Raw genomic sequence first — 27,118 nt, forward strand, 5'->3', positions numbered from 1 at the left:
TTCAGGAAACATTCCTTACACACAAAGAAAGAAAATATGTTATGTGGACATGTGTCCGGAAACGCTTACTTTCCATGTTAGAGCTCATTTTATTACTTCTCTTCAAATCACATTAACATTGGAATGGAAACACACAGCAACAGAACGTACCAGCGTGACTTCAAACACTTTGTTACAGGAAATGTTCAAAATGTCCTCCGTTAGCGAGGATACATGCATTCACCCTCCGTCGCATGGAATCCCTGATGCGCTGATGTAGCCCTGGAGAATGGCGTATTGTATCACAGCCGCCCACAATACGAGCTCGAAGAGTCTCTACATTTGGTGCCGGGGTTGCGTAGACAAGAGCTTTCAAATACTCCCATAAATGAAAGTCAAGAGGGTTGAGGTCAGGTGAGCGTGGAGGCCATGGAATTGGTCCGCCTCTACCAATCCCTCGGTCACCGAATCTGTTGTTGAGAAGCGTACGAACACTTCGACTGAAATGTGCAGGAGCTTCATCGTGCATGAACCACATGTTGTGTCGTACTTGTAAAGGCACATGTTCTAGCAGCACAGGTAGAGTATCCCGTATGAAATCATGATAACGTGCTCCATTGAGCATAGGTGGAAGAACATAGGGCCCAATCAAGACTTCACCAACAATGCCTGCCCAAACGTTCACAGAAAATCTGTGTTGATGACGTGATTGCACAATTCATCATCACCTTCCTTCAATTGGGCCAACTGGCGGTGAATCGAGGAAGTACAGTACATAGATACTGACGAAACTAAAATGAGCTCTAACATGGAAATTAAGCGTTTCCGGACACATGTCCACATAACATATTTTCTTTATTTGTGTGTGAGGAATGTTTCCTGAAAGTTTGGCCGTACCTTTTTGTAACACCCTGTATAAATCCAGCAGAAGTAGTGGACGTAGGAATTTTCAAATTAATGTACGAAATCAGTCCTTTGCTGGCTATCGTATTACTATTATAAGGAAGCTCAATAATCTTCAGGCTTCTCCTTCTCAATTCACAAGACATCTCCACGTGCAGATTAAGTCATCAATCTCCAGGTTAGCTCTGGCATAGTCCAAAACCCAAACCAGTGCTATTCGCCAGACAATTACTTCAGCATCCCAGCATTACTTGTGTACAATGACGTGACTGTGTTGCCTCCACCACTCGACTTCGCACTGCCTGTGCACACCTTCCCTTTACGATTCTCGATGGCGCCACCAGCGCAAGTCAAGGAGGGGATAATTCGCACATGTACTGCAGAACGCCACAATAACAACAACAGTAATAATAATAATAATATTGACTTGTTTACATCAGTGTTTGGTAGTTCACTTTAGCATAGCTTCCAAGAACAATTAATTCATGAAGCTTCATACAGTTCGATCAGGAATTTGAGAAGTGATTTAACAATTATAATAGTCATTGAAAAAGCAATCAGCCGGAGGCTGTAAAATGAAAATCGCTGAAGGGATCGTAATGTCATTGCTTACGGGAGAGGTTGTGATCCCTGTAAGACCGTTGAGGCCCCAGCTCTCTGCTAGAGGGAAATGGACGCACATCCATGTGACGACAGAGCGAACATTTCCCCGCGCCGACCGGCCCCTGTACTCAGTAGTGTGAAAACAGAGAAATGGAGACTTGGAACAGAGATCAAAAGGGTATAGTGCGTTGCCGTACAGCGGAAGCAGTGTGAGGAACGGAAATTCATCGAAGAATGGCACAAGTTTAGCGAGAGCACTGTATATCCATTGTAATCCCAACGCTCAATCAGATCTTTTCAGCAATAGATGTCTTTGTAAATGGCCGATGTCCAATTATGAGGACATCCACGTAATGGACAATAGCATCCATAACACCGGGGCCCAAGAGAGATACGGGCCCTGCAACGAACTTGTGACATCACGCTAGTCTGCTTCTCCAAAACACTTAACGAACGCTTGGCTCCGTACAGGGCCCACTGGAAATCAGTACGTAGTTGGAAAGGTACCTGGTAAATGTCTTAACTTTGTAGTATGCTACTGAGAGCTTGCATGAGTTGAAACGCGCTGTCAAGAATTATTAAACTTGTCTGAAACAGTCACTTGCTACCCACTGGAGACGGATGCTGGAACTCGTAAGATGTGAAGTGTCACGTGCTGTGACGTACGGGCCACGGCCTGTCTTTCTCTTGGCCCTCGGGTATCGCGGTGGATCATGCATCATCGGTCAACGGTATCCGTTCTTCCTGGAATCGCCTCTACCACGCCTTGGCCCTTCCAAAGGGTTCTTGTTTCATTCCTTGATGAATTTCTGTTCCAGGCATTCCTTCCGATGTCAGAAAACGCACTGAAACCCTTTGCTCTTCTCTTTAAGCACCCTTTTCACCTTCTTCCGTAGGCAATGGCATTACGATCGCTCCAATGGTTTTCATTTTACAGCCGCCACTCGATCTCTTTGAATACCCCTTCAAATACGAGTATCATAGCAACGCACTTTCAGAACGTCCTAAATTTTTAGGTATAAAATATAACTGGTTAGTCACCATCAACATTATTTCCCTTATCTGTAGCACTACGATTTGAATACAGTCTTCGACTGAAGACCACAAGAACACCAAATCTTGTCGTTTGAGTGGTGTCGCCGTCAGCAAATAGCTTCGTACAAGTCACTAATCCAAATGTAACATCAATTTACCAGTAATATCACCACTATCCTCTGCAACAAAAAATGCGAACAACTTACAAATTCAGCATGAACGTTTTAATAGATCGTAGCCTGCACAAGTACGAGTAATCGCTCTGCATTTCTACGGAAAGCTTTCTACCCACACTACGGACTGCCAGAATTGACATATCGTGGGACATATCGTGTAATCAAATGATAATGCCACATTTTTTTTAGAGCAAATTAGTATGATTGCACAGCACTTTAACATTCCTTCCGTCAACAGTCTAAAAGAACTGTATTTGTTGGCCGTTACCTTGACGTGTTTTCACTACCTTAAAATTCTTCTGTTTTCTCTGTACGTAAATTTCTTTTAGTCATCATGTTGCTGGCTGCATGTCATCTACGACAAACATAAATAAAGTAAAATAAAACTGTTGCATTCTTGCTGATTACGTAAAGCTCACTGTGGAAGACTCGAACCCGTGACCACCGGTTTTCGAGGCAGCGACACTTTCCCAGAAGTGCTTCCACATTTCTGTGCAAAACAAAAGAGAGAACAGTAAGGAGGAGATAAATTCTGTTTCGCACAAACAGTAATTTACGTGGATGAGTTAGTGTTGCTGGGTAAGAGGGACAATGGCTAGTTGCACTCAGCCAACCCTGGCGGCGGCCGTTGACGAGAGAATAAATGGACCTGTTTGCCGGGGAGTATCTCGTTCGTCGGTGTGCTCGTTAATGCGGCGCCTCGAGTCTTAATTATGCTTCGTTTTCGGCGAAGCCACTCCGCGCGCTCGTAGGATACTCATTACGTCTGGAGCGTGAAAAATGGAATTTGATTCAGCTACGAGCCTTGCGAAAAATTCAGGTGAACGCACGGCTCGAAAAAAAAAGTGTCTGTCGCATTCCAGCTCGGTGCTATTCAACCTAAGGTTGTTAGTTTCGCTGCAAGAAATATCCGTACCGGTAGACGAATTATTTCATATAGTTGTCAGTAAAAGAAAATTTGTTACATTCGGTCGATATAAACTACATCGAGCAAAAAATTATTCTGTACGCTCAGCGTCGAGGGAACTATGGATCTTAGTGATTTCAATAGCTGTTTATTACGGACTGATAGTAATATGATGCCTTTGGGGCGCATCTCGTAACCAGACGATAATGCCACAATCTTTCAGATCAAATGAGTATCTTTAGACAGTTCTTTAACTTTTTTGTCAAAATTATGAAAGAACTGTTTCGTCTTTTCTGAGAACAAATTGCGGGGAATAATGGGATTCTATGTGTTACCCAAATGATAACGTTCACGGTAGACGATAACAGCCAAACAGTTGCAGGATAAAGATTTATTAAAATTCTTGACCACGGTTTCGGTATGTCTAAATAAACCTTCACCAGAAGTAAAATACACCTGAACAGGGAGACACCTTCATTAGCAAAAACTTTGCATCGTAACTGAAAAAGAAAAAACACTATAACTTAAGTAACTGTAAAATTACCAGAGTATTATAAGCACAAAAACTTTTAGTCTCTTACTAAAATCACACCCTCTTTCTCAGTTACGATACAAAGTTTATGCTAATGAAGGTGTCTTCCTGCTCAGGTGTATTTTACTTCTGGTGAAGGTATATTTAGATATATCGAAACCGTGGTCAGGTCAAGAATTTTAATAAATCTTTACCCTGCAACTGTTTGGCTGTTATCGTCTACCGTGAAGAATTTTAACAGTAGCTGTTTCAGCCATGTTTAAAATCCGGCAAATGATAACGATTGTCCCGGTTAATGGCGTATTCCGCCAAGCGTATCTTCATTGCCTTTTTAAGCAATGGAATCCTAAAAAGAATGAGGAATAGCCAAAAAAATTTTCTGTTGCATTCTGTCGTGAGCCTCGTGGGTGTATAGCGTGCGCTCAGCAACGGCAAACTTCGATGGTTGCAAAAGGCGAGTTGATATTTCGGGAGCGCAGCCGGTCGCCAGTTAATACTACGCGCAACGTTTCGTACGCGCTCTTGCCAGATGTCTTCGTGTGAGCCTACGAAAACTGACATCGGCTGCCTATGTCAAACAATTTATTTGCGCGCTGTATGCGTCTACCGCATGCGTCGTGATCGTGACTGCGAGACCGGCGACACGACCCGAGCTGACAGCACCCTCGATGACGGAAACGCGAAGCTCAGCTGTGCGGCGGGTTGCCGCACCTCATGGCCCTAGGGGTAGTCGTCTTTTCTGAGAACAAAGTGTGAGGAACGACGGGATTTCATGCGTTACCCAGTTGATAGCCGTTGTCCCGGTTATCAGGATATCCTGCCAACCGAATTTCCACTAGCTCTTTAACCAATGAAATCCCAAAAAGAATTAACAGTGTTTGTAATTGCATCCCATTGTGAGCCTGGTGGATGTATAGTGAGTGCTCAGCAACGGCAGGCTACGGAGGTTGCAAAAGGCGAGTCCATTGCCGATGTTCTAAGCAGCGTTTGACCTTTAGAGCCCACTAACTGACAACCCGGTGTTGGCCGGGTACCCATTTTGCCAATTTTCTATTAGAAATGGAAACAACAAATGAACTGTGCTTGTAGTGTAATATCGAAAAAAATTAATTTCTATATATTCATAAAAAGTGCTTCAAAATTGTGAAACGGTCGTACAAAGGAATATGCATAATGTACAGATGTATAAGTAAAGTTGCTTCGCGTGTCTACAACGCGGTTTTGTAAACTTCTGTATGGCACGACTCTTCATAGCTCTATAAACGACTATTGTTTTCTTCTACAGTGGTTGGTGTCGTGCAGTTGAAAGTTATCAAAAGCGCTGTCAGTTGTCAGGGATTACCTTACGTTGACTCGCCTGAAGCAGTGTAGTAAAGAATAAATGTATTAAACCTTTCTGCATGAGGAGACTTTTTTCACGTATCTCAGTGTCTATAACATCATATCTCTTTAACTATGTATTTTACGATGATGCATTTGTGTATGTACATTCAGCGGCTTATTTGGATACTGTCTGCGATATATGTTGCGAATACATTTAATAGAAAAGAAGTAATAAATTCAAACGCACGCATGATGCAGCAGTTTTTTCGCGCAACTCAATGTTTATGACCTCATATCTCCTGATTATGTGTGATACAGTGATAATTCCGTTGGTACATTCAACGGTATATGTGGATACTGTCTGCAAAATGTGTTGGGAATACAGTTAATAGCACAGAAGTAATAAATTTAAAGTCATGCATGATGCGGCAGTTTTTCACGCATCTCACACTTTACGACGTCATATCTACTGAACTGTGATACGTAGGTGGTTCTTACCCCGACAGTGATTGTCGCCTGACAGTAAAGGATATGTGTACAAAGCGTAGTTGAAATCGGTCCAATGGTTTAGGAGAAGATATGGAACGCACACACACACAAACACACATTTTCATAACATGTATGGATACTACGAACCCTCCAATCGCATCACGTCACACTTTTCTGTTCCGAGTGCACAGTGAAAGAATAACTTGATGCCATGTTTCTCTTAACACCACACTGCTCGAACTTCTACTCAGTTATAGCTAGGTCCACAAAATCAAAAGCTTTTATTAAATCGAAGAAAATACGAGGGCTCTTGAATAAAGAATGACCCTAATTTTTTTACAATATACCTGTAATCAAACTCACAATTGTCATGGCCGCTCTAAAACTAGGCTCCTTTGGATGCGATACACGCGTCCCAGCGTTTCTGCCAGTCTGCAAAGACATGGTAGAAACTGTTTTTTGATAGGTCCTGCACAGTCGCCTCCGCAGCCTTCACTATTGCTTCTGACAATGGAAAATGCCTCTCACGAACCTGTTTATTCAAGATAAGGAATAGAAAAATGTCGCACCGAACCATATCCGGAACATAGGGTGGGTGAGGAATGCAAAATATTCAGTAACAATTTTTGCAATATGCGGTCTGTATTATCGTTTCGCAACGTTTTTCTGTCACCAACTTGTGGGTGACACAAACTGAAATCTTCATTATGTCAGAAACTGTTGGTCAGGTTATTCGTCGATTGTCTCTCACAACGACAGCAGCAGTGTTGATGATTTCTTCCGTAATAGAGGTAACTGGAGTGCCAGGTTCACCTTCCTTTGAAATTAATTCTTCCCTCTCTTTAAACAATTTAAACCATCTTTGAGCTGAGCTGTAGGGAAGGACAGAGTCTCCGCAGACGTCCTTTAGCATTGCATAGGTCTCAGATGAAGATTTGTTGATACGAAAGCAGAATTTCAAAGGCGCAGACTGTTAATCGCGCGTTACGTCCATTGTTGCAGTAGGCGATACTGCACGTGTCTTAGCTTGCCCTCCTCTCACAGTCAGGAATCAGGAGTACCGACAACGAAACTAGTATGGCGCGTTTGTTACGCATTAAGCTAACAGAATTCCATAAAATTAAACTCTAGCGCGGAAAATTGTGATCGTAAATAAATTGTGATCATTCTTTATTAAATAGGCCTCGTATCTTCTGTCCTCAACTACTTATTATTTAGTCCTGCAGATGCCTTTGCTATAATCGAAGGCAGTTGTTACTCCTTTCGTCACCCCGTCCTATCCGCTTTAAATCCCAGGTTACAGATGGAGAAAGGATCGAGCACAGCACCGGATCCTCTGAAAACACGCAGGATGCAATTCGACGCTCTCGAAACTGTTTCTCTGAGCTGCAACGTGTTACCTGCCATCTGTCCGAACGCTATACTATTTGCTTCGACACTCCATATGGCATTTTTTTTCCTAGTGATCTTACTTTCATAGCGTAAGTTACGTTTTCTAATGTGCGTGTTGGCAGATTATTGGCATGGATACCTCCATCGCCCGCACGAAGCTAATCAGAGAATGCCGTTCTCACATGTTGCAGGTGAGCTCGTGGGTCACGCACCTAATCATCACGCAACCAACACACGAAGACCGCAAAGCCGTACTATCATGCATCCTGCGCGTCGCGCTATCCTGCTGGAATATCGGCAATTTCAACGGTGCTATGGAGATCGTGGCGGGACTCAAGTGAGTATTCATCGCTTTGCACTCTGTAGGCGTAGTAACTGACAAACAGCTGTATGGTCGCATGGTACTTGTTAACGCACACTTCATCTCTTCACGCCTCTGTCTACAAGGACTGGACGAGGCTGAGTCAGAAAATAACGCCTCCCATTGTTTTACTTGGTAGAATAGTGTACTGATGGAAAATTTGCTTTTGGTGGCGATTTTCTGGTTTTCTTTTGGAGTTTTTAGAAATATCAACGTGATCGGTTAACATGTGGCAACTACTCTAGTGTTTGAGAAAAAGCCGATGTGGTTCCGTATTTGAGAATGGCCTTTGGCAGAAAATCCAAAATATTGATTGTAATACCCCGACTGTAAGTCATCAAATACCGAAGAATGTTTTTGAGAGTGTGTCAGTGTGGATTTGTGTAGTTAGATAATCGGCTGTACACCGATCAAAGATCAAATGCGAAGCGACACAAGTGCCAACCGCTGAGATGAGAATACTGTTACGAATTACTCTACAAACGCCGATTGTAGGGTGACTAATGCTTCTGTGCATCAGATCAGCTCCCTTAAGAAATTTCGTAAAGTTTGGTCTAATATCTGTTCTCGACATTAGAGAAAACTTGTCGCAATTGTCACTTTGAAGAAACAGACACTGCAAAATTCCGTTCAGCTTTGGTTGGAATAACAGTGTCAATGAATTTTACTAAACGAGAATAATTAGAGGTCGATAACAATTATCGAAAAAGTCTGGGATATCACTGAAACGCAGACGAAAATATTCCTGAGGACTGTAGCTACATACTGTGTAAACTTCACTTCGTTTTCTTGTAAACAGGGATAAATTAGGATGCATTACATTCTGAATAGGCCTCATTTCATCACAACATCAAACTTTTCAGGTGTTTGATTCTTGTTGAGCTTGCACTGAATTCGAACCGGGAGTAACTAGACCTTATGGTGCAACAAATCTAACTAATTAGCGTCTCAGTAATGTACAGTAGAGTCCCGTTAATCTGAACTAATTGGGACCGGACGTTGTTCGGATTACCGATTTGTTCGGATTAGCCGGAATTACGGTGGCGTGTTTCTAGAATGAAGTATACCAAGCAGATAAGTAGGTACACCATGGTAACAAATGGGAACAAGTGTAGGAACAATGGCTCACTCTCACTCCCTGCCCTTGTTTTTGAGACTTTTGTAGTGTCTGAGGTCAGTGCACTGCCAGCTGGCTCGCAAAGCGCTTGGTTATGTTAGTTATCTATCACTGGCACACGTAACAGTTGTACTGTATTCGTTTAGGTGTAGTGGTGTACGTATTTTCGTCATGAGTAAACGGAAACAGACAACGTTAACCCTCAAAGAAAATCTGAATGCTTTGAAGCGGATAGACAGCGATGAGAATGTATCTTAACTGGCAATGGAACTGGGTGTTGGTAAAGCAGCCATTTGTGATTGGAAGAAAAACCGAGTGAAGCTTGAACAGTCCTGCGCAATGTCTTCGGGAAAAACACTCGAAATTCGGCAGTCCCTGTGCGATAAAGTGGATAAAGCTCTTCAGTTAGTTTGAAAAAATTATAAGAGAGGGAAAGTATTCTCCCCAACTAATTTATAACGCTGACGAGACTGGCCCTAATTTTAGGGCATTGCCAACAAAAAGCCTGGCATCAAAAGCAGAAGACCATGCTCCTGGTTTTAAAGTGTGATAAGATCCTGTGACTATTAGCGTGCAGCAACGCTGCTGGTAATCACAAGCTGCCTATAATGCTGATCGGAAAATCTGCTAGGCGAAGAGCTTTAAAAACTGCAACATGAAGTCCCTGCCCTTATATTATCGCAACCAGAAAAAAAGCATGGATGGATGGTAAGCTGTTGAAAGAATGGCTTCACGGCCAGTTTTTTCCCTCAGTTCAACGGTTTTCTAAGGAAAATCATTTGTCTCCCCGTGCAATCCTTTTGATTGATAACGCGCCATCTCACCCCAGCATTGAGGAATTATGTGATGGAGAAATTGTGGCGAAGTTTTTGCCGCCGAATGTTACACCACTTCTACAGCCGATGGACCAGGGCGTACTGCAAACATCAAAACTGATTTAGAGAAAACAATTTTTAAGAATGCTGATCCAAGATGACAGCATTCCTTGAGTGGACAAAGTAGAAAAGACCAACGTGAAGGATGTTGTTTATTGGGACGCTGAGGCATGGCAGAATATTTCAGAAAATACTCTGAGAAAATCGTGGAGAGAGCTGTGGATCTCTTGAATTTCAGGACAACCTAATTGAAAATGAAGAGGAAAATCTACTACAAATGATACAGACAATCCTTGGATGTGAAGAAACTAGTGAAGGAGACGTAGATGAGCGGATGGCAGCGGATGGGGCATTTGTAGGGAACCTTACTGACGCTGATTTAGTTGCTGCTGTGACTCAAGACCAGGACGAAGTGGACTGCTGCGACGGAAGTGAGAATGAGCCTGAAAGCGACAAAGGAGAGCTGGTGCCACACAGTGACGCAGCAGAAGTCCTTGACCTCGCGCTACGTTGTTTACAGTAACAGCCCGCTGCTACACCTGCTGATTTGATGTTTATGAGACGATGGCGGAATGTGCGTCATATAAAAGACTGTCTTCATTAAGCAAAAAAAAAAAAAAAAAAAAAAAAAAAAAAAAAAAAAAAAGACCGAGTTTTTGACATCTAAAAGATAGGGATAAAATGTCAGCTATATTTTAGTAAGTTTGACAGCTTTACTTTCATTATTATGCATTGTTTAAACCTAATGTTTTCTTGCCAATTTTTCTAATACATGTTTACTGTACTGTGTAAATTAAAACAGTTTGTATGTACAGCAGTTTACCGCACAGTTTTCCATACTTAGACCAGCATTTTTCATGTTCGGATAAATCGAACGTTCGGATTACCGGGACTCTGCTGTACTTGGCGAAATAAAAGGAAAATAAGAATTTAAGGACTCGTTAACCAGAGACTGATTGGTGTGCTGCTACATTTGAACACGGACGACGTATATAAATGGCAGTAGTTTTGTTGAAGAGAAAATGTTTTAAGTGACTTTGGGAAAGCACGGAAAACATACATCAGGGTGGTCGCCCACAAGGGTGGAAGGAAGGAAGGAAGGAAGGATTAAAGTTGGACGTCTAGGTCATAAAGGACGGAGTGCAAGATTTCGGAGGAATGTGGGAGACATTTGTCTGTATCCTTTCAAAAGAACCTTGCCATATATGCCTTAAATGATTTAAGAAATCCATGGAAAGCCTAAATCTGAAAGACCGGATGGGGAACTGGTACCTCACCCTCCAGAACACCAACACTGTCTTAACCACTGGGTCGAACTAAGACCTGAAACCCGTTCGTTTTGTATGACAGATCAGTCCGCTGGCAACTAATTTTATCTTTCGAGACTATTGAAGGCAATGATGTTGCGAGAAATTTTATGCGCTACTTAACGATTCAGAAAAAAGATATCAATGCGAATGAAGCAGTGACGGTGGTCGTCTTGATTTTTCTGTTGTTTTCCAAACATATACCGTTAAGTTCTGAATAGAGAGCCTTGCCAAGAACTGATTGATAAACTTTTGATAAACCTCTCAGTGGTCTCTAGTACAAAGGGGTGTGGCGAGTGATCAAGGCAAACTGTACCCCCCACAAGGACTGTCACGGGCGATGGATCGTTGTTGACGGCAGCTGCGGAAGGAGGTAGAAATAAGTGGATGGGGGAGTTGCAAAAGCTACGCCTTCTCACACAGTGGTGGCGCAGTACGACTAGTAACAGTGTTGTATTGGCAGGGGCAGGGCAATGATAAAACGTCATCCGATTTCCACTGATTCAGAGATAGGGAATGTAGAGATCAAGAAATAGTTTAGAAGCAGCACAAACTTCAGTGACATCTGCCGACCTGCCCGCATTCTGTTGTGCGAAATGCTGTAGTTTCCAGAAATTTGGTCGGGTCTTGCCCTTGGCCTTGTACATCAACCTTCATCGGTCAGATTCTTAACTAATCGCACATACTGCTGGGCAAATATCACCTTCTTTGTTTCATCATCATCATTCGTGACAGTGGCTACATTGGACTGTGTAAAACTTGGATTGTGTAAAAATTGAGACTTTGCATGGGCGCTGATGACCGCGCAGTTAAGCGCCCCACAAACCAAACATCGTCATCATCACCTTTGTTAGCAATGTCAAGCATCAACAGTATCAAATACCATCACTGCTATGAAGTACTCGCAGGTTATTTGTGACTTAGCCCAGGACATTGCTTACTATCGTAAACAGTGATGCTGAGCACCTACCTCTCCAATGACGAAAATTTCTTTCCTCTACAGGGTTTGAACCTATTACCTCCTAGACGAGCACTACCATACAAGACAGGTGTTTAATGGTTGTACAGTTATGTTTAAGCATACAGTGCATGTAATGAGAAACAATGACGACGTGGCAGACAAATACTAAGAGTAGAAAAATGTCATCTCCGAGAGGTTGGTCTCTCGAGATCCCACGATTGGGCAAGAACCGGAATCTCAATCTTATTCCAGATGTTTTGGTGTTCAAGTACTGGTTAGTATCAAAGAAGGAGCCGTTCAGATAGTAGTTCAAACACTGAAATACTATTTGAAGGGCGCCTTCTTTAATATTAAAACTAATTAGCGCACCCATCGTTGTCCAGCAATTATAAACCTTACTCATGTCCTCATTTCACGCCAACCCACACACTTGTCCAATAAGAAATAAAGAAAAAGTTCAAGTTAAGTAGTCTGACGAATCACACTACTACAAAACATGAAGGTAAGTTTCCGAAATGAAGTACGTATTAGTTCTCCTTGGTGCCAGTGTTGATGCTTTTCAGCAACCATTCATGAAGAGTCACCTGCATCAGAGGAGCTAGTAAGTATCACTGGGAGATGCATCAGCTGTGGAGACGAGGGCTTAGGGGCAGGGGTTTCTTTCGGCCTCCAGCCGACATGAAATGTTGTAGGCCGGCGGAAACTACTTGCCTCTGGGCCCCACTGCGACGAGCGTTACTGCGACGTCTTTCAACGATCTAGTCTTATAAACTTTCCGATGACTTCTTTTTCAGCTGTCTGCATATCTCTTTCGTTATTCGTCGAAAGTAGTTGGTGTTGATATTAATGACACTGCCTTATAAGTTCACTGGAGAAAACCATCCACCTTCGATCCGGTAACCGACCTATGAGCCCTAGTTAGAGCTGTGATCCTGTACCATGGACTATGTTCTGGGTGTAGAAAACTGCATGTTGCTAACCCTCTAAAATATCACCCAATGGATCTTTCTCTTCGCTTTTTTGGATGCCAGAGACAGTTTCCAGTATCCAGGGGTGAAGGTGCTTTTATACAGCCTGAAGACGATGTAATCCTTACAAATGTGTTGTGATCGAGTCCTACTACGTTCACTTAGTGGCTAGCAACTTTCCTTTGCCGGGAGCTATCTTGAGCACTGCTGTTAGTGGCAGCAGGAAATGAGAAAAGGAAAGGCCTGCATTCTGCTCCTGATGTTAGTCAGCTGAAAGTGCTGGATGTGGAAACAGTTTCATGGAGCTGCTAGAAGCTCGCGAAACCTTCAAATTCGCTACATCCCTCAGGGGTGGGCCCTGTCGGTCGTAGGTGGCGTGTCGAGATCGTTGAGTGTGTAAAGTTGGGAATGGGAGATCCTGAGCGATCAATGAAGCTGTTCTGCCAGTTTGAACAGGTTTGGAGTAGTCTGAAAATTCATTCCTGTGCGCAGGTGCGGAATTCTGCTTAATCTACGAACGGCAATCGTGCGAAACAGAGCTCACTCTATTCTTTCACCACTGTAGACATCGACGCCTAGGTTGATGCTGTGTTACTTGACTTCAGGGAGGCATTTGACAAAATCCTGCATTACTGCTTGGTGAAAAGGAATGCGTGCTTACCTAGTATCGGACAAGATATGCGATGGGACGCAATACTTTCTTGCAGGTAGAAGTCATCGCTCTCAACGGAACAAGATCTACGACAGTAAAAGTAATATGAAGAGTAGCCTAAGGAAGTGTGATAGGAGCGTTACTGTTTACATTTATGTACAGGATATAGCAGATAACTTCGGAAGCTCTATAAGGTTCTTCATAGATGATACAGTTGTCTATAATAAGGTAGCAGCACCAGAGTACTGTAGTGATTTGGAGAGAGACCAGCAGAGGACTGATGACTGGTAGTCGACAGTACCACTATAGAATGTAATTCATCCACGAATGAGTTAGCTTACGAAACAGTTGCTCGACTGATTCTTGAGTATGGCTCAGCAGCCCGGGACCCATACCAGGTTGGATTGATAGAAGAGATACACAGGATCCATTTGAGAACGGAGCTTTTCGTCAAGGGGTCGTTTGTTCGGCGTGAGACTGTTACGGAGATGTTCAATAGAGTCTAGTAGCAGACGCTACAATAACCATTACTCATTCTCCATTTACAGGAAAAACACCACAAAAGAGAAAATATTACATCAGTCATCTAATCACCCAGAAGCACAGAAAGAATCTGCTGTCAGATATGTGGTCCACAGATTAAACACAGTACCACTTGACAAATATATCAATTACAAGGACCTGGACATAATTATTCAAAAATAAAAATAATGGATACCAAGAATTCCCAGTACGAAATGAAACAAGTAAATACATATAAAACATAAAAATGAAAAATAAAAACACCACTCAAATCTAGAGACCCGCAATACCCACCACATACGGACGCACCAACATCACCACTAGACACCAAGGGAACAACACAGAAACTCAGCAGGCAAGCTGGTTCACACTCACCCACACTCACTCACATACAGACTCACATACGGTACCAATCACGGAAACAAACTGACACAGAATTGGTGACATCCTCAAGAAACGAGGAATAAAAATAGCACACTAAAGCAATAAGTCAGTACAAAAATGTTTAAAAAAGGAAGTTCACACTGACATGTACCAAAAATCTGGCATCCACCAACTCCAGTGTAGCAGCTGCAATCCTCTATATTTAGGATAAATAGGCAGACCTTTTAAAATATGGAGTAATTAACACAAAAGAACAAGGAAATACAGTAAAAGTCATTGACCATTTGGAGGACATCCCCGGCAAGAAAACCATCACCCAACCACGACAGAAAAGGGCATGAAAATAGTCCAATTCAACAACATGAAACAGCTCCTAAATCCACAAGAGAACTTCCAAATTTAAAAAGCGATAATAGAGAAGAAACACGTAATAAATGGCCAGACAAAGTTCAGCAACCAGACGCTGTTTAAATTAATAAAACATATTGTAGAGAAAGAACAACCCCCCCACAGACGCCACAAAATAATAATACAACTAGGCAATATCCCCACACTAGGTCAGTCACCACTGTACCATACTAGAGCAATAATTTATACACACAGTAGTTAAGACACGTTAGTTCCCTTCACACACACACACACACACACACACACACACATACACACACACACACACACACACACACAAGTGCGTGCGCGCACACACGCTCGCGCACACACACACAGGACACACGGACACGGACGATCAGCCACATTTAAAGTAAAAATAATTTCATTACAGCTGCAAAAGATGGTAATTAACCTATACAACTTATATATCTGCAACTGCGGAAGAAAGAGGCTGAAAAACAAAGAATCCGGCTAATACAGATATTTACCGACAATCATTCTTCCCACGCTCCGGTGTGTAATGGAACAGGAAAAGGAGAGGTGATGTCTGTAACACCGGAAGTACCCTTCGCTACACTGCGTCAGGTGTCTTGCGAAGCACTGATGTAGATATGGAATCATACGTTTTTCTTATCGAGTGTTGTTGCTGTTTGGTGAGCGCTCCCGTGCTCGGTAGCAACAGGCCGAAGGCCAGAGCCTGGAACCATTAGCTAGCTGAAGGTGGTTTTCAGTAAAACTGACGTACTTGAGGAGGTTTAATTGAAGCCAATAAATCACATTTATTCTGAGCGAATTTGAAATGCGGTGTTTCTCCGTGACTTGTTAGATTTTTACTTTAAACTGTAATTCGGTTTTTGTCTAGGAGGAGCGGTAGTTCTAGAAGCCAGCTGGAGACGAATAGTAACTGTCGGCGGGAGGCCCTCCTCAGACCAGTGGTCCCATCTTGGAATCTTCCTCAGTGTAGACACATAACAATGGGGCATCAGTCATTGGTTTTAGAGAAAAGAGAAGTTTAATCGTTAGTACAGAAGTGGATAGGATTAATTCGGGTCTGCTAATAAATGTATCTGAGTAAATTTGCAGAGCAGTAGGTCACGTAATTTTTCTCGCGTGTCGCACATCGCTGTCAGTGGGACTTGGCGTCACTCCACGGAAGATTCGAGAACGAGGATCGTTTCAGTCCCTCTATGACTTCAGTAGCAACTGTGATTCGTGTCATGGGCTAAATTATATGTCTAGCAGACCGCACTGTCCAGCCGTTCCCATCGCGACTACTAGTACAGGTCAGCCAGTTTGCTTGGATGTCCTGTTTTCTACTCTGTTGTACTAGCTGCCTACAGCGCTCAGTACCAGGTGTGGTATTGTTGCTCAAATATCGCATTTTTAACACCATGATGTTGTGAATTGTCAGCTTTGCATAAGTGGCTACAGATGTTGTAGTTGAAGTTTTGATCTACATTTACATCTGTACAACGCACGTCATATCGAACGATGTGTAACGGAGAATATGGGGGTACACCAGAATCGTTTCATATCTTCTTGTCACTGCCTGAGATGGTATCTGGACAGAATATGTTAGGCGCCTCTAAATACACACTCAAACACGTGCATATATCCTATTTTTCCTATGTGGTCGTCAGGTGTGGTATTAGTTGGTGGAACTGATGTGTGTCTACAGTCGTATTTGCTATGTCTCCTATTGAAATGTTGAGTGTAAAGACTTCTCCAAAGACCAGCAGCTTTTTAGTAGCGTATATAGCCGGAGTGTAGTGATCATTTCTGGACATTATCATAGTGACTAAACAAACCCCACAAAGAGGCACACATATTTTCTTTGGACTTAATCCAACTTGAAGATCATCCGAGATGCATAAACTTTATCAAGAATTGCTCACATGAGGATTTTTCGTAACTCCGAAGCAGTGGCAGATATCATGAACCAATGTTGTATAGTACGTTGTAAATATCGCACTACAGTTATACTATTTGTCTTCGAACGCGAGCCGGAAATCGCACTGAAATTATGCCATTTCTCTTCGAATGCGAGCCAGAAATCACACTAAAACTATGCCACCTCTCTGAAGTGCATGCTGGTATGCAAATTAAACAGACGAAAATATTTTTATTGCGCGCTCTTTAAGATAACTAGAAACCAGTGTCGAGTGCTGAAATGTTGGTAATCCGCACTACAATCAACGCAGATAAGGGACGCAGCTGTCTGTTTTCCGACTGTGCATTTCCTAGTGTGACGTCATCCCTTACGGCACTACGAGTGCTACATTGCTCACAGCGCCAGATCAGTATTTTTTTTTTAATTGTGTGTAACATATTGTGAAAGCGTAGAGTATGAGGGGCATTTTAGGAGCAGCTACCATAACGGCTCAATGGCACACGGTAATGCTAGATTCATGTGTACGGTCGACCTGGTACTTGACGGTGAACAAAGGGAGATTGCATAGGATCCATCTTGCCAATTCGCCTTTATGTGTGAACTGCAGCCTTCATGATACATCGAACACCAGAAACATTGTGGGGCGACATAAGAGATCAGGTAATTTTTGCGTCAGAGTTTCGCTCGCTTTTTACGGATGTCCCCCGCTAACTGCGAATCACGTAGGAAAATTGTATTACTTTCCCTATAATTCGCCAACATTTCGTTATTTCACACAAATGAGCGATAACTATCCCGTGTTAAGCGTAGAATTCGTTGCCATTTTCTAGATGTATTTTTCATGCTATGTTATTCTCCCAGTGTTAGTTGTAAAATTAGGAACTTACTTTTCGATGACGTTGAGTTTCGCATGACCTAAGCTTCCGCTCACTTGTGCCTGTGCCAGGATGAGAGGTTTTTAAGTGTCAGTTAATAGTATAGGACGGTCGTCTATGGCAAGAAGTAGAACTACTGCCTTAACATTATGTCATCCATGTTGGACTGTAGTTTTGAAACGGCGACTGTTTATAACATTAAAGATTAATTAAAGCAATTATCTGAATAAGTCACTTTTATATTCTCCCGCAATGCGTTTCAGGAGCTTACACCCACATTTTCAGGTGGATCAGTGGATTACATGACCTTTTTTGTCTTGCTGGATGTATCCAATTGGCTATTTTGAACACCATTCCACTTAAGTAAGGTATAATTTTCACTTGTTATCGTAATATGGCACTGAAATTATAAACTTTAAACAATAATGCAGCTGCTTAGAAGATGTTCCTGCAGAGAGAAGCCTGAGGATCGTCGTTAGATGCGGCAGAAATAGGAAACAACGACAACTCAAACTGTTCCGAAGTTTTATAGATTCAGAAATCCAGTGCCGTGTAAATCAAAGAGCATTACCCACTTACGTCCTAAGTCAGAGACACAGAATAATATTAACACTCCGGTCAGTCTTCTCAGTTAAAAATATTACTACCAAGAAAAAAATGACACCCTATTTAAATGTATGGCTTTGGTTATTTGTGACTTGTTTCCATAATTTAGGTCAAATGTTCAAATGTGTGAGTTCTTAAGGGACCAAACTGCAGAGATCATCGGTCCCTAGACTTACACACTACTTAAACTAACTTAAATTAATGTATGCTAAGAACAACACACACACCCATGCCCGAGGGAGGACTCGAACCTCTGGCGGGAGGTTCAAAAATGATTCAAATGGCTCTGAGCACTATGGGACTTAACATCTATGGTCATCAGTTCCCTAGAACTTAGAACTACTTAAACCTAACTAACCTAAGGACATCACACAACACCCAGTCATCACGAGGCAGAGAAAATCCCTGACCCCGCCGGGAATCGAACCCGGGAACCCGGGAGCGGGAAGCGAGAACGCTACCGCACGACCACGAGCTGCGGACGAAACTGGCGGGAGGGGCCGCGCAGTCGGTGACATGGCGTTTTTGGGTCACTGAAGAATAGATCATAGTGAAAGTTACGTCCATTGTGTAGTAGGCTTGAGAAGGTACTAAAAAGAGTTCATTGTCACTATCTCAGTTTTGTCACTGGGGTGAGTTCAATATACTTTTCCTGTTGTGGATAAAAATAACAAATGTAATGTAAACGACTAAAACGCCTGAGGATGAGGGTGTAAGTTCTCGAAACGTGTCGTTGGATAACATAGAAGTTCTGACATTGATAATTGTTTATCTTTAACTTTTTGCGGCCCACCACGAATTCCTCTGTTGTCTAACGTCTTCATCTCAGAGCAGCACTTGCAACCTATGTCCTTAATTATTTGCTGGATGTATTCCAATCTCTGTCTTCCTCTACAGTTTTTATCCTCTACAACTCCCTCTAGTACCATGGCAGTTATTCCCTGATGTCTTAACAGATTTCCTATTATCCTGTCCTAGCTCCTTATCAGTGTTTCCAGCATGTTCCTTTCCTCTTCGATTCTGTGCAGAACCTCCTCATTCCTTATATTACTAGTCCACCTGATTTTCGACATTCGTCTGTAGCATCACATCTCAAATGCTTCGATTCTCTTCTGTTCCTGTTTTCCCAGAGTCCGTGTTTCATTACTATACAATTCTGTGCTCCAAACGTACAGTCTCAGAAATTTATTCCTCAAATTAAGTCTATTTTTTATGTTAGTAGACTTCTCTTTGCCAGGAATGCCCTTTTTTCCAGTGCTAGTCTGCTTTTTATGTCCTTGCTCTGGACGTCAAGGTTTTTTTTTGCTGCCTAGGTAGCTGAATTCCTTAAAGTCATCTACTTCGTGATCAACAATCCTGATGTTAACTGTCTTGCTGTTCTCATTTCTGCTAATCTCATTGCTTTTGTCTTTCTTCGATTTATTCTCAATCCATATTCTGAACTCATCAGACTGTCACTCAATTCAGCAAACCCTGTAACTCTCCTTCATTTCCACTGAGGATAGTGAAACGCCTGGTTAAATTCGCGGGACAGAACAGGTAGTTGGAATTGTTGAAAGGGGCCAAAAATGAGCTGCTGTCAGTTACACTAGAACATATAACTATATTTAGTTGGCCAAACACTACAGCGCAAATTTCAGAGCTTAACTATCGACTGAATATGTCACACAATGCCGGCCGCGGTGGTCTAGCGGTTCTGGCGCTCAGTCCGGAACCGCGCGACTGCTACGGTTGCAGGTTCGAATCCTGCCTCGGGCATGGATGTGTGTGATGTCCTTAGGTTAGTTAGGTTTAAGTAGTTCTAAGTTCTAGGGGACTGATGACCACAGATGTTAAGTCCCATAGTGCTCAGAGCCATTTGAACCATTTTTTGTCACACAATCTTATGGCTTAAGGGCACAACCTCTTTAATTTTTAAAACGGCTGAAGGCCCATTATTTAAAACCCAACTAAAAGCATACAGATTCAAACCATTAAAATAGACAATCAAATACCAATAAGAAAGGCAGTACAGCCAGCGGCGCTCAGAAGTCTCCGGGGGTCGGTCTGCACTTGAAATATTAACGTTTGCTTAGGGGACACAGGGGCCGATTGGCCCAACTATATCCTTTCTCTGCCTCGTGATGACTGGGTGTTGTGTGATGTCCTTAGGTTAGTTAGGTTTAAGTAGTTCTAGGAGACTGATGACCATGGATGTTAAGACCCATAGTGCTCAGAGCCATTTGAACCAACTATATCCGATCCGCCGGCAACCCAACCAAGAGACCGTCAACGGACCCACTGACAAGACGACTTGCTTTCCACCCGACCAATACACAAGAAACTCCAAAGCCAAAACGTAAAAGGCGTAGCCGCCTACAACCAAGTATGCATAAGCTGTCAAAACTATACACGAGTGTTGGACAGCAACAACATGGTGAGGAACGGACACTGCCTGTATTTTACGTCAGCAGCCAGGGCAGGTAACCGGAACGCTAACGGTCACCATCGTCATCATCATCATCATCATCATCATTTAAGACTGATTATGCCTTTCAGCGTTCAGTCTGGAGCATAGCCCCCCTTATACAGTTCCTCCATGATCCCCTATTCAGTGCTAACATTGGTGCCTCTTCTGATGTTAAACCTATTACTTCAAAATCATTCTTAACCGAATCCAGGTACCTTCTCCTCGGTCTGCCCCGACTCCTCCTACCCTCTACTGCTGATTCCATGAGTCTCTTGGGTAACCTTGCTTCTCTCATGCGTGTAACATGACCCCACCATCTAAGCCTGTTCGCCCTGACTGCTACATCTATAGAGTTCATTCCCAGTTTTTCTTTGGTTTCCTCATTGTGTTCCCATCTACTAGTACCTGCAATCATCCTAGCTACTTTCATATCCGTAACCTCAACCTTGTTGATAAGGTAACCTGAACCCACCCAGCTTTCGCTCCCATACAACAAAGTTGGTCGAAGGATTGAACGGTGCACAGATAACTTAGTCTTGGTACTGACTTCCTTCTTGCAGAAGAGAGTAGATCGTAGCTGAGCGCTCACTGCATTAGCTTTGCTACACCTCGCATCCAGTTCTTTCACTATGTTGCCATCCTGTGAGAATATGCATCCTAAGTACTTGAAACCGTCCACCTGTTCTAATTTTGTTCTTCCTATTTGGCACTCAATCCGTTTATATTTCTTTCCCACTGACATTACTTTCATTTTGGAGATGCTAATCTTCATACCATAGTCCTTACATTTATGATCTAGCTCTGAAATATTACTTTGCAAACTTTCAATCGAATCTGCCATCACAACTAAGTCATCCGCATATGCAAGACTGCTTATTTTGTGTTCACATATCTTAATCTCACCCAGCCAGTCTATTGTTTTCAACATATGATCCATAAATAATATGAACAACAGTGGAGACAGGTTGCAGCCTTGTCTTACCCCTGAAACTACTCTGAGGTTTGTGGTTCATGGTGTGGGTTCCTGTAGTCATGTCCTAGTTCATGAACCACGGGCAACGTATGAGTGGCCAAGTAAGTGGTCCCGACAGTCGGGATACCAGTTACTTTGGAATAAGGCTGGGCATCTCGGACATATTCTGAGTCGTGGTCACCTTTGTGCTCATACGGCAAAGACTAACAAATCCACCGGTTAGTCCCTCAACCGTTAGGGGTAAAACCCAATGGGACTCGGGGCAAGTAAGGCTAGCAACCTGCTTCCCTGGTACTTTAAATATGATGCTGGCAATAATCAGAGCTAACGGCCACAAGGCAGAAAATTCCGCTGGTGCACTTGGACTTCAAATAACCAAAATACAGTTAAACTCCACCGGATGGTGGCCAAACATTCGCCAACTCTAACACTGGCTGTTGCTAAGGGGAATAGTCTTAGCAGCCAACCATGAAAACCAACGGTACAATGTGAACAGACTGGCTTCGGTAATTAAATCACCACTCAACTTTGATGTCCTGGGTCGGTGAGCCATGCACCTCGTAGCAATCGGAACAGCTTCCACACACTTCGACACTGTGTAGAGACCGCCAGCGGGCCCGGCCCACTGCGCCGCGCGGAGATTTCCTGGCTGATCCACACCAACCAACCGACTGCCGCACACCGGCTCGCCGGAAACTATAACCACCAGACCAAAGATAGTACACGGTGCGAATATCGATACACACCGCTGCTCAAAATGGTTCAAATGGATCTGAGCACTATGGGACTTAACTTCTGAGGTCATCAGTCCCCTAGAACTTTTTTTAAAAAATCTTTATTGCAGTAGTAATAATAATAATAATTATTATTATTATTATTATTATTATTATTATACAAATTAACCCACCACCTTAGTGATTAGCGGGTCCTAATGTTAATGCAATGTTATATGTTATTTGCAGCTATTACAGTTATTACAGTTAATTTGTAAACTACAGACAGTGTGAAACAGTGCAGGTTAATGGACAAATTACAATTTGTTAAACTATACGCTACTACCTACTTCTTAGTAATGCTAACTGCCTGCAGCGTTACAGTGTGGATATAAACCTACTGCAATGCCCTGCTCATCGAGCTAATCCCGATGAGCGTGCCCCTGACACTGGGCAGGCCAAAACTACTAGTCGCTGCAGGTTCCTATTTTAGTATCTACTTCTAATCGTTCTAACTACTAACTAACCTACGTCAAATCCGGTGCTGTCATAATAGTGAAGTTGGTGTGCCCCAGTCCCCTTAGCCCTACACCTGGCGGATTCCAACTAACAAGTCGACCTGTCCAGGCACAGGAGGTACAGGATTAGGGTACTAGGCCACGTTCAGTAGTTGGTTCTAATCGCGGAAGTCCCTCAGGTATGCAGTCAGAACTTTACGTGATACATTTGTCAGCTTTTTCAAGGTTTCAAAAGTCTCTTCGTGTCTTAATAGGTCCTATGTATTGTTGTTTGGTAGTTGTTGTCTTAATGTACTTGCTATATCATCGAAAAGAGGGCACTCGTAAACCACATGGTCGGGAGTACCCTCCGATGCGCCACAGTCCCACTCAGGTGTAACCCTTTTCCCAAACCGGCATAGATATGTCGGATAGGACCCATGACCGGTGAGAAAATGCATTAGACCCCGGGTTGGTTCGAAGTACCTCATGCCTAACCTTTCTTTAACATTTGGCAAGAGTCTGAAGGTACTTCTGCCAGATTCCTTAATTTCCCATGATTCCTGCCGTAAGTCCTCACTCCTTCTCCGTATCTCTCCTTTGTCCCTAGCCAGAACACACAGTATATTTTCTATTTTCATGTCGTTCCCTTTCTTGGTCCAGTACTATGCTGCTTGCTCTCGAATTTTAATATCCAGAGGACAGAGCCCCATTATCACTAATAGGGCACCTCCTGGAGATGTATTAGCACCACACAGATCTTAACAGCATGTTCCTTTGTACTCACATGGCAGGCACCACCCTCGTGAGCCTGTTTGCCCAGACACCCGATCCGTAACCCACTATTGAGGTTAACATACTGTTGTGATACAACTTTATTATGTGTGGTGGGAGGTGAAATCTTTTGTGCCCTGTGGAGATGAGGTTATTGGGTTACGGATTCAATGTGCTTCCCGAAGTTCCACCTTTCATCGATTCCCCTATAACTTAGAACTACTTAAACCTAACTAACCTAAGGACATCACACACATCCATGCCCGAGGCAGGATTCGAACCTGCGACCGCAGCGGTCGCGCGGTTCCAGACTGTAGCGCCTACAACCGCACGACCACTCCGGCCGGCAACACCGCTGCTGCCACACGTAGGAAGAGAAAGAACCACGGCATAAGCGCAATCGCCGCGGGAAACCAAACGCAGAGTAACAGTCATGGTTTAAACCAACACATAAGCCGGGGCCACCACGGCTCAGATAGCACGGTCATCAGCGAATTTTATTATTGATATCATTTCACCTTGAAATTTAATTCCGCTCTTCAACCTTTGATTACGTTTTTTATTTTACGAAAGACTGTCTGACGGTTCCCGTCGGTACTAGTACGAATGCCAGCAGTTTGCTGATGGTTAGTGCGGCGTAATAGGGAGAGATGAGCGGAAGGACGGCAAGTGGCGCGTTTTTGCGGGCCGGCGCTGGGCTCTGGGCTTTCGGCAGGCGGCAGGCGGCAGGCGCCCGCTGCAATCTGTCGCGCCATCCATCAGCCGGCGCCATCTGTCTGCTCTCTGGCGCTGCCGCTGCTCTTCCGCGAAACACAAAAAATTACGGCCGAGCCGCTTGGCGCGGGCGCGGGAGACGCTTTTTGCCGCTGACTGATTTATACGGCCCGGTCCCAAATGAGCCGTCACTTCTGTCACCGCCGACGGCGGCCGCACTCCCACCCGCGCATCCTGCGCCGGCCGCCGGAGTCGCTGCTTACCTTAAATTAGGCCCCGGTCGCCGTCTTCCTCACACGGGAACGAGAATCCGTCTCGGCAGTGCTAAAAATCTAGGACGAAACCGTTCGAGATTGTAATAATCTGTGAGGTTTTATGCGTGCTATTCCGTCAGAATGTGCAACCGTGCCGCCTCCACCCATAAACACTGAAGTGACAAAAGTCATAATATCGTGTCGGACCTCCTTTGGCGCGGCGTAGTGCGGCAACTTGAAGTGACATGGACTCAACAAGTCGTTGGAAGTCCCCTGCAGAAATTTTGAGACATGCTGCCTCTATAGCCGTCCGTAGGCCAGCCCGTGTGGCCGTGCGGTTCTAGGCGCATCAGTCTGGAACCACGTGACCGCTACGGTCGCAGGTTCGAATCCTGCCTCGGGCGTGGATGTGTGTTATGTCCTTAGGTTAGTTAGGTTTAAGTAGATCTAAGTTCTAGGGGACTGATGACCTCAGCAGTAAAGTCCCACAGTGCTCAGAGCCATTTTTGGGCAATTGTCACTCGTGACACGACACACTGTCATCCACAAAAATCCCATCCTTGTTTGGCTGCAAATGGTCTGCAGGGAGCCACACATAAAGCGAATTGACGCATGGTGCAGAGAATGGCAATTGAATCTCAATGTAGACAAGTGTAATGTGCTGCGAATACACAGAAAGATAGATCCTTTATCATTTAGCTACAAAATAGCAGGTCAGCAACTGGAAGCAGTTAATACCATAAATTATCTGGGAGTACGCATTAGGAGTGATTTAAAATGGAGTGATCATATAATGTTGATCGTCGGTAAAGCAGATGCCAGACTGAGATTCATTGGAAGAATCCTAAGGAAATGCAATCCGAAAACAAAGGAAGTAGGTTACAGTACGCTTGTTCGCCCACTGCTGGAATACTGCTCAGCAGTGTGGCATCCGTACCAGATAGGGTTGATAGAAGATATAGAGAAGATCCAACGGAGAGCAGCGCGCTTCGCTACTGGATCATTTAGTAATCGCGAAAGCGTTACGGAGATGATAGATAAACTCCAGTGGAAGACTCTGCAGGAGAGACGCTCAGTAGCTCGGTACGAGCTTTTGTTAAAGTTTCGAGAACATACCTTCACCGAAGAGTCAAGCAGTATATTGCTCCCTCCTACGTATATCTCGCGAAGAGACCATGGGGATAAAATCAGAGAGATTAGAGCCCACACAGAGGCATACCGACAATCCTTCTTTCCACGAACAATACGAGACTGGAATAGAAGGGAGAACCGATAGAGGTACTCAAGGTACCCTCCGCCACACACCGTCAGGTGGCTTGCGGAGTATGGATGTAGATGTAGATGTAGATGTAGATGTAGATGTAGATAACGACTTACAGTCAGTGATCGATTCAGTTGGACCAGATGACCCAATCCATTACATATAAAAACAAAATGGTTCAAATGGCTCTGAGCACTATGGGACTTAACTTCTGAGATCATACGTCCCCTAGAACTTAGAACTTCTTAAACCCAACTAACCTAAGGACATCACACACACCCATGCCCGAGGCATGAACCGAGCGAGGTGGCGCAGTGGTTAGACACTGGACTCGCATTCGGGAGGACGACGGTTCAATCCCGCGTCCGGCCATCCTGATTTAGGTTTTCCGTGATTTCCCTAAATCACTCCAGGCAAATGCCAGGATGGTTCCTCTGAAAGGGCACGGCCGACTTCCTTCCCCCTCCTTCCCTAATCCGATGAGACCGATGACCACGCTGTCTGGTCTCCTTCCCCAACCAACCAACAAAAAAACCGAGGCATGATTCGAACCTGCGACCGCAGCGGTCGCGCGGTTCCACACTGTAGCGCCCAGAACCGCTCGGCCACCCCGGCCGGCATATAAACACATCCCACACATTTATGGAGCTACCACCAGCTTGCACAGTGCCTTGTTGACATCTTTGGTCCACGGCTTCGTGTGGTCTGCGTCACATTATAAGCCTACCATCAGCTCTTGCCAACTAAATCGGGTTTCCCCTTACCAGGCCACGGTTTTCCAATCATCTATGGTCCAGTCGATATGGTCACGCGCCAAGAAGAGGCACTGCAGCTGATGTGGTGCTGTTAGGAAAGGAACTGCCATAGCCAAGTCGTCACTGCCATAGCCCATAAATGCCGAATTTCCTCGCACTGTCCTAACGGATACGTTTATTATACCTCTCACATTGATTTCTACGTTTACTTCACGCAGTGTTGTTTGTCTGTTAGCACTGATAGTTCTACGGTGGTCTCGGTCGTTAAGTGAAGGCCATCGGCCAGTGCGTTGTTCTTGGTGAAAAGTAATGCTTGAAACTGAGTATTCTCGGCACACTCTTGACACTGTGGATCTCGGACTATTGTATTCCCTAACGATTTCCGAAATTGAATGTCCCATGCATCTAGCTCCAGCTGCCATTCCGTGTTCAGAGTCTGTTAATTTCTGTCGTGCGGCCATCATCACGTCGGAAACCTTT

General features: G+C 43.9%; 1 protein-coding gene across 1 annotated transcript in view; it reads left to right on the top strand.

Moving 5' to 3' along the window:
- The window catches only part of LOC126153857 (uncharacterized), a 1,728,205-nt gene that overhangs the window by 1,495,205 nt on the left and 205,882 nt on the right, over positions 1–27,118 (top strand). Inside the window, exon 40 of the mRNA XM_049916098.1 lies at positions 7,531–7,676. Within this exon, the coding sequence (XP_049772055.1) occupies positions 7,531–7,676 (146 nt within the window). The remainder of the gene's footprint in view (positions 1–7,530; positions 7,677–27,118) is intronic.

The sequence above is a fragment of the Schistocerca cancellata genome, chromosome 2, assembly GCF_023864275.1.
Source record: "Schistocerca cancellata isolate TAMUIC-IGC-003103 chromosome 2, iqSchCanc2.1, whole genome shotgun sequence".
In the NCBI taxonomy this organism is placed as follows: domain Eukaryota; kingdom Metazoa; phylum Arthropoda; class Insecta; order Orthoptera; family Acrididae; genus Schistocerca; species Schistocerca cancellata.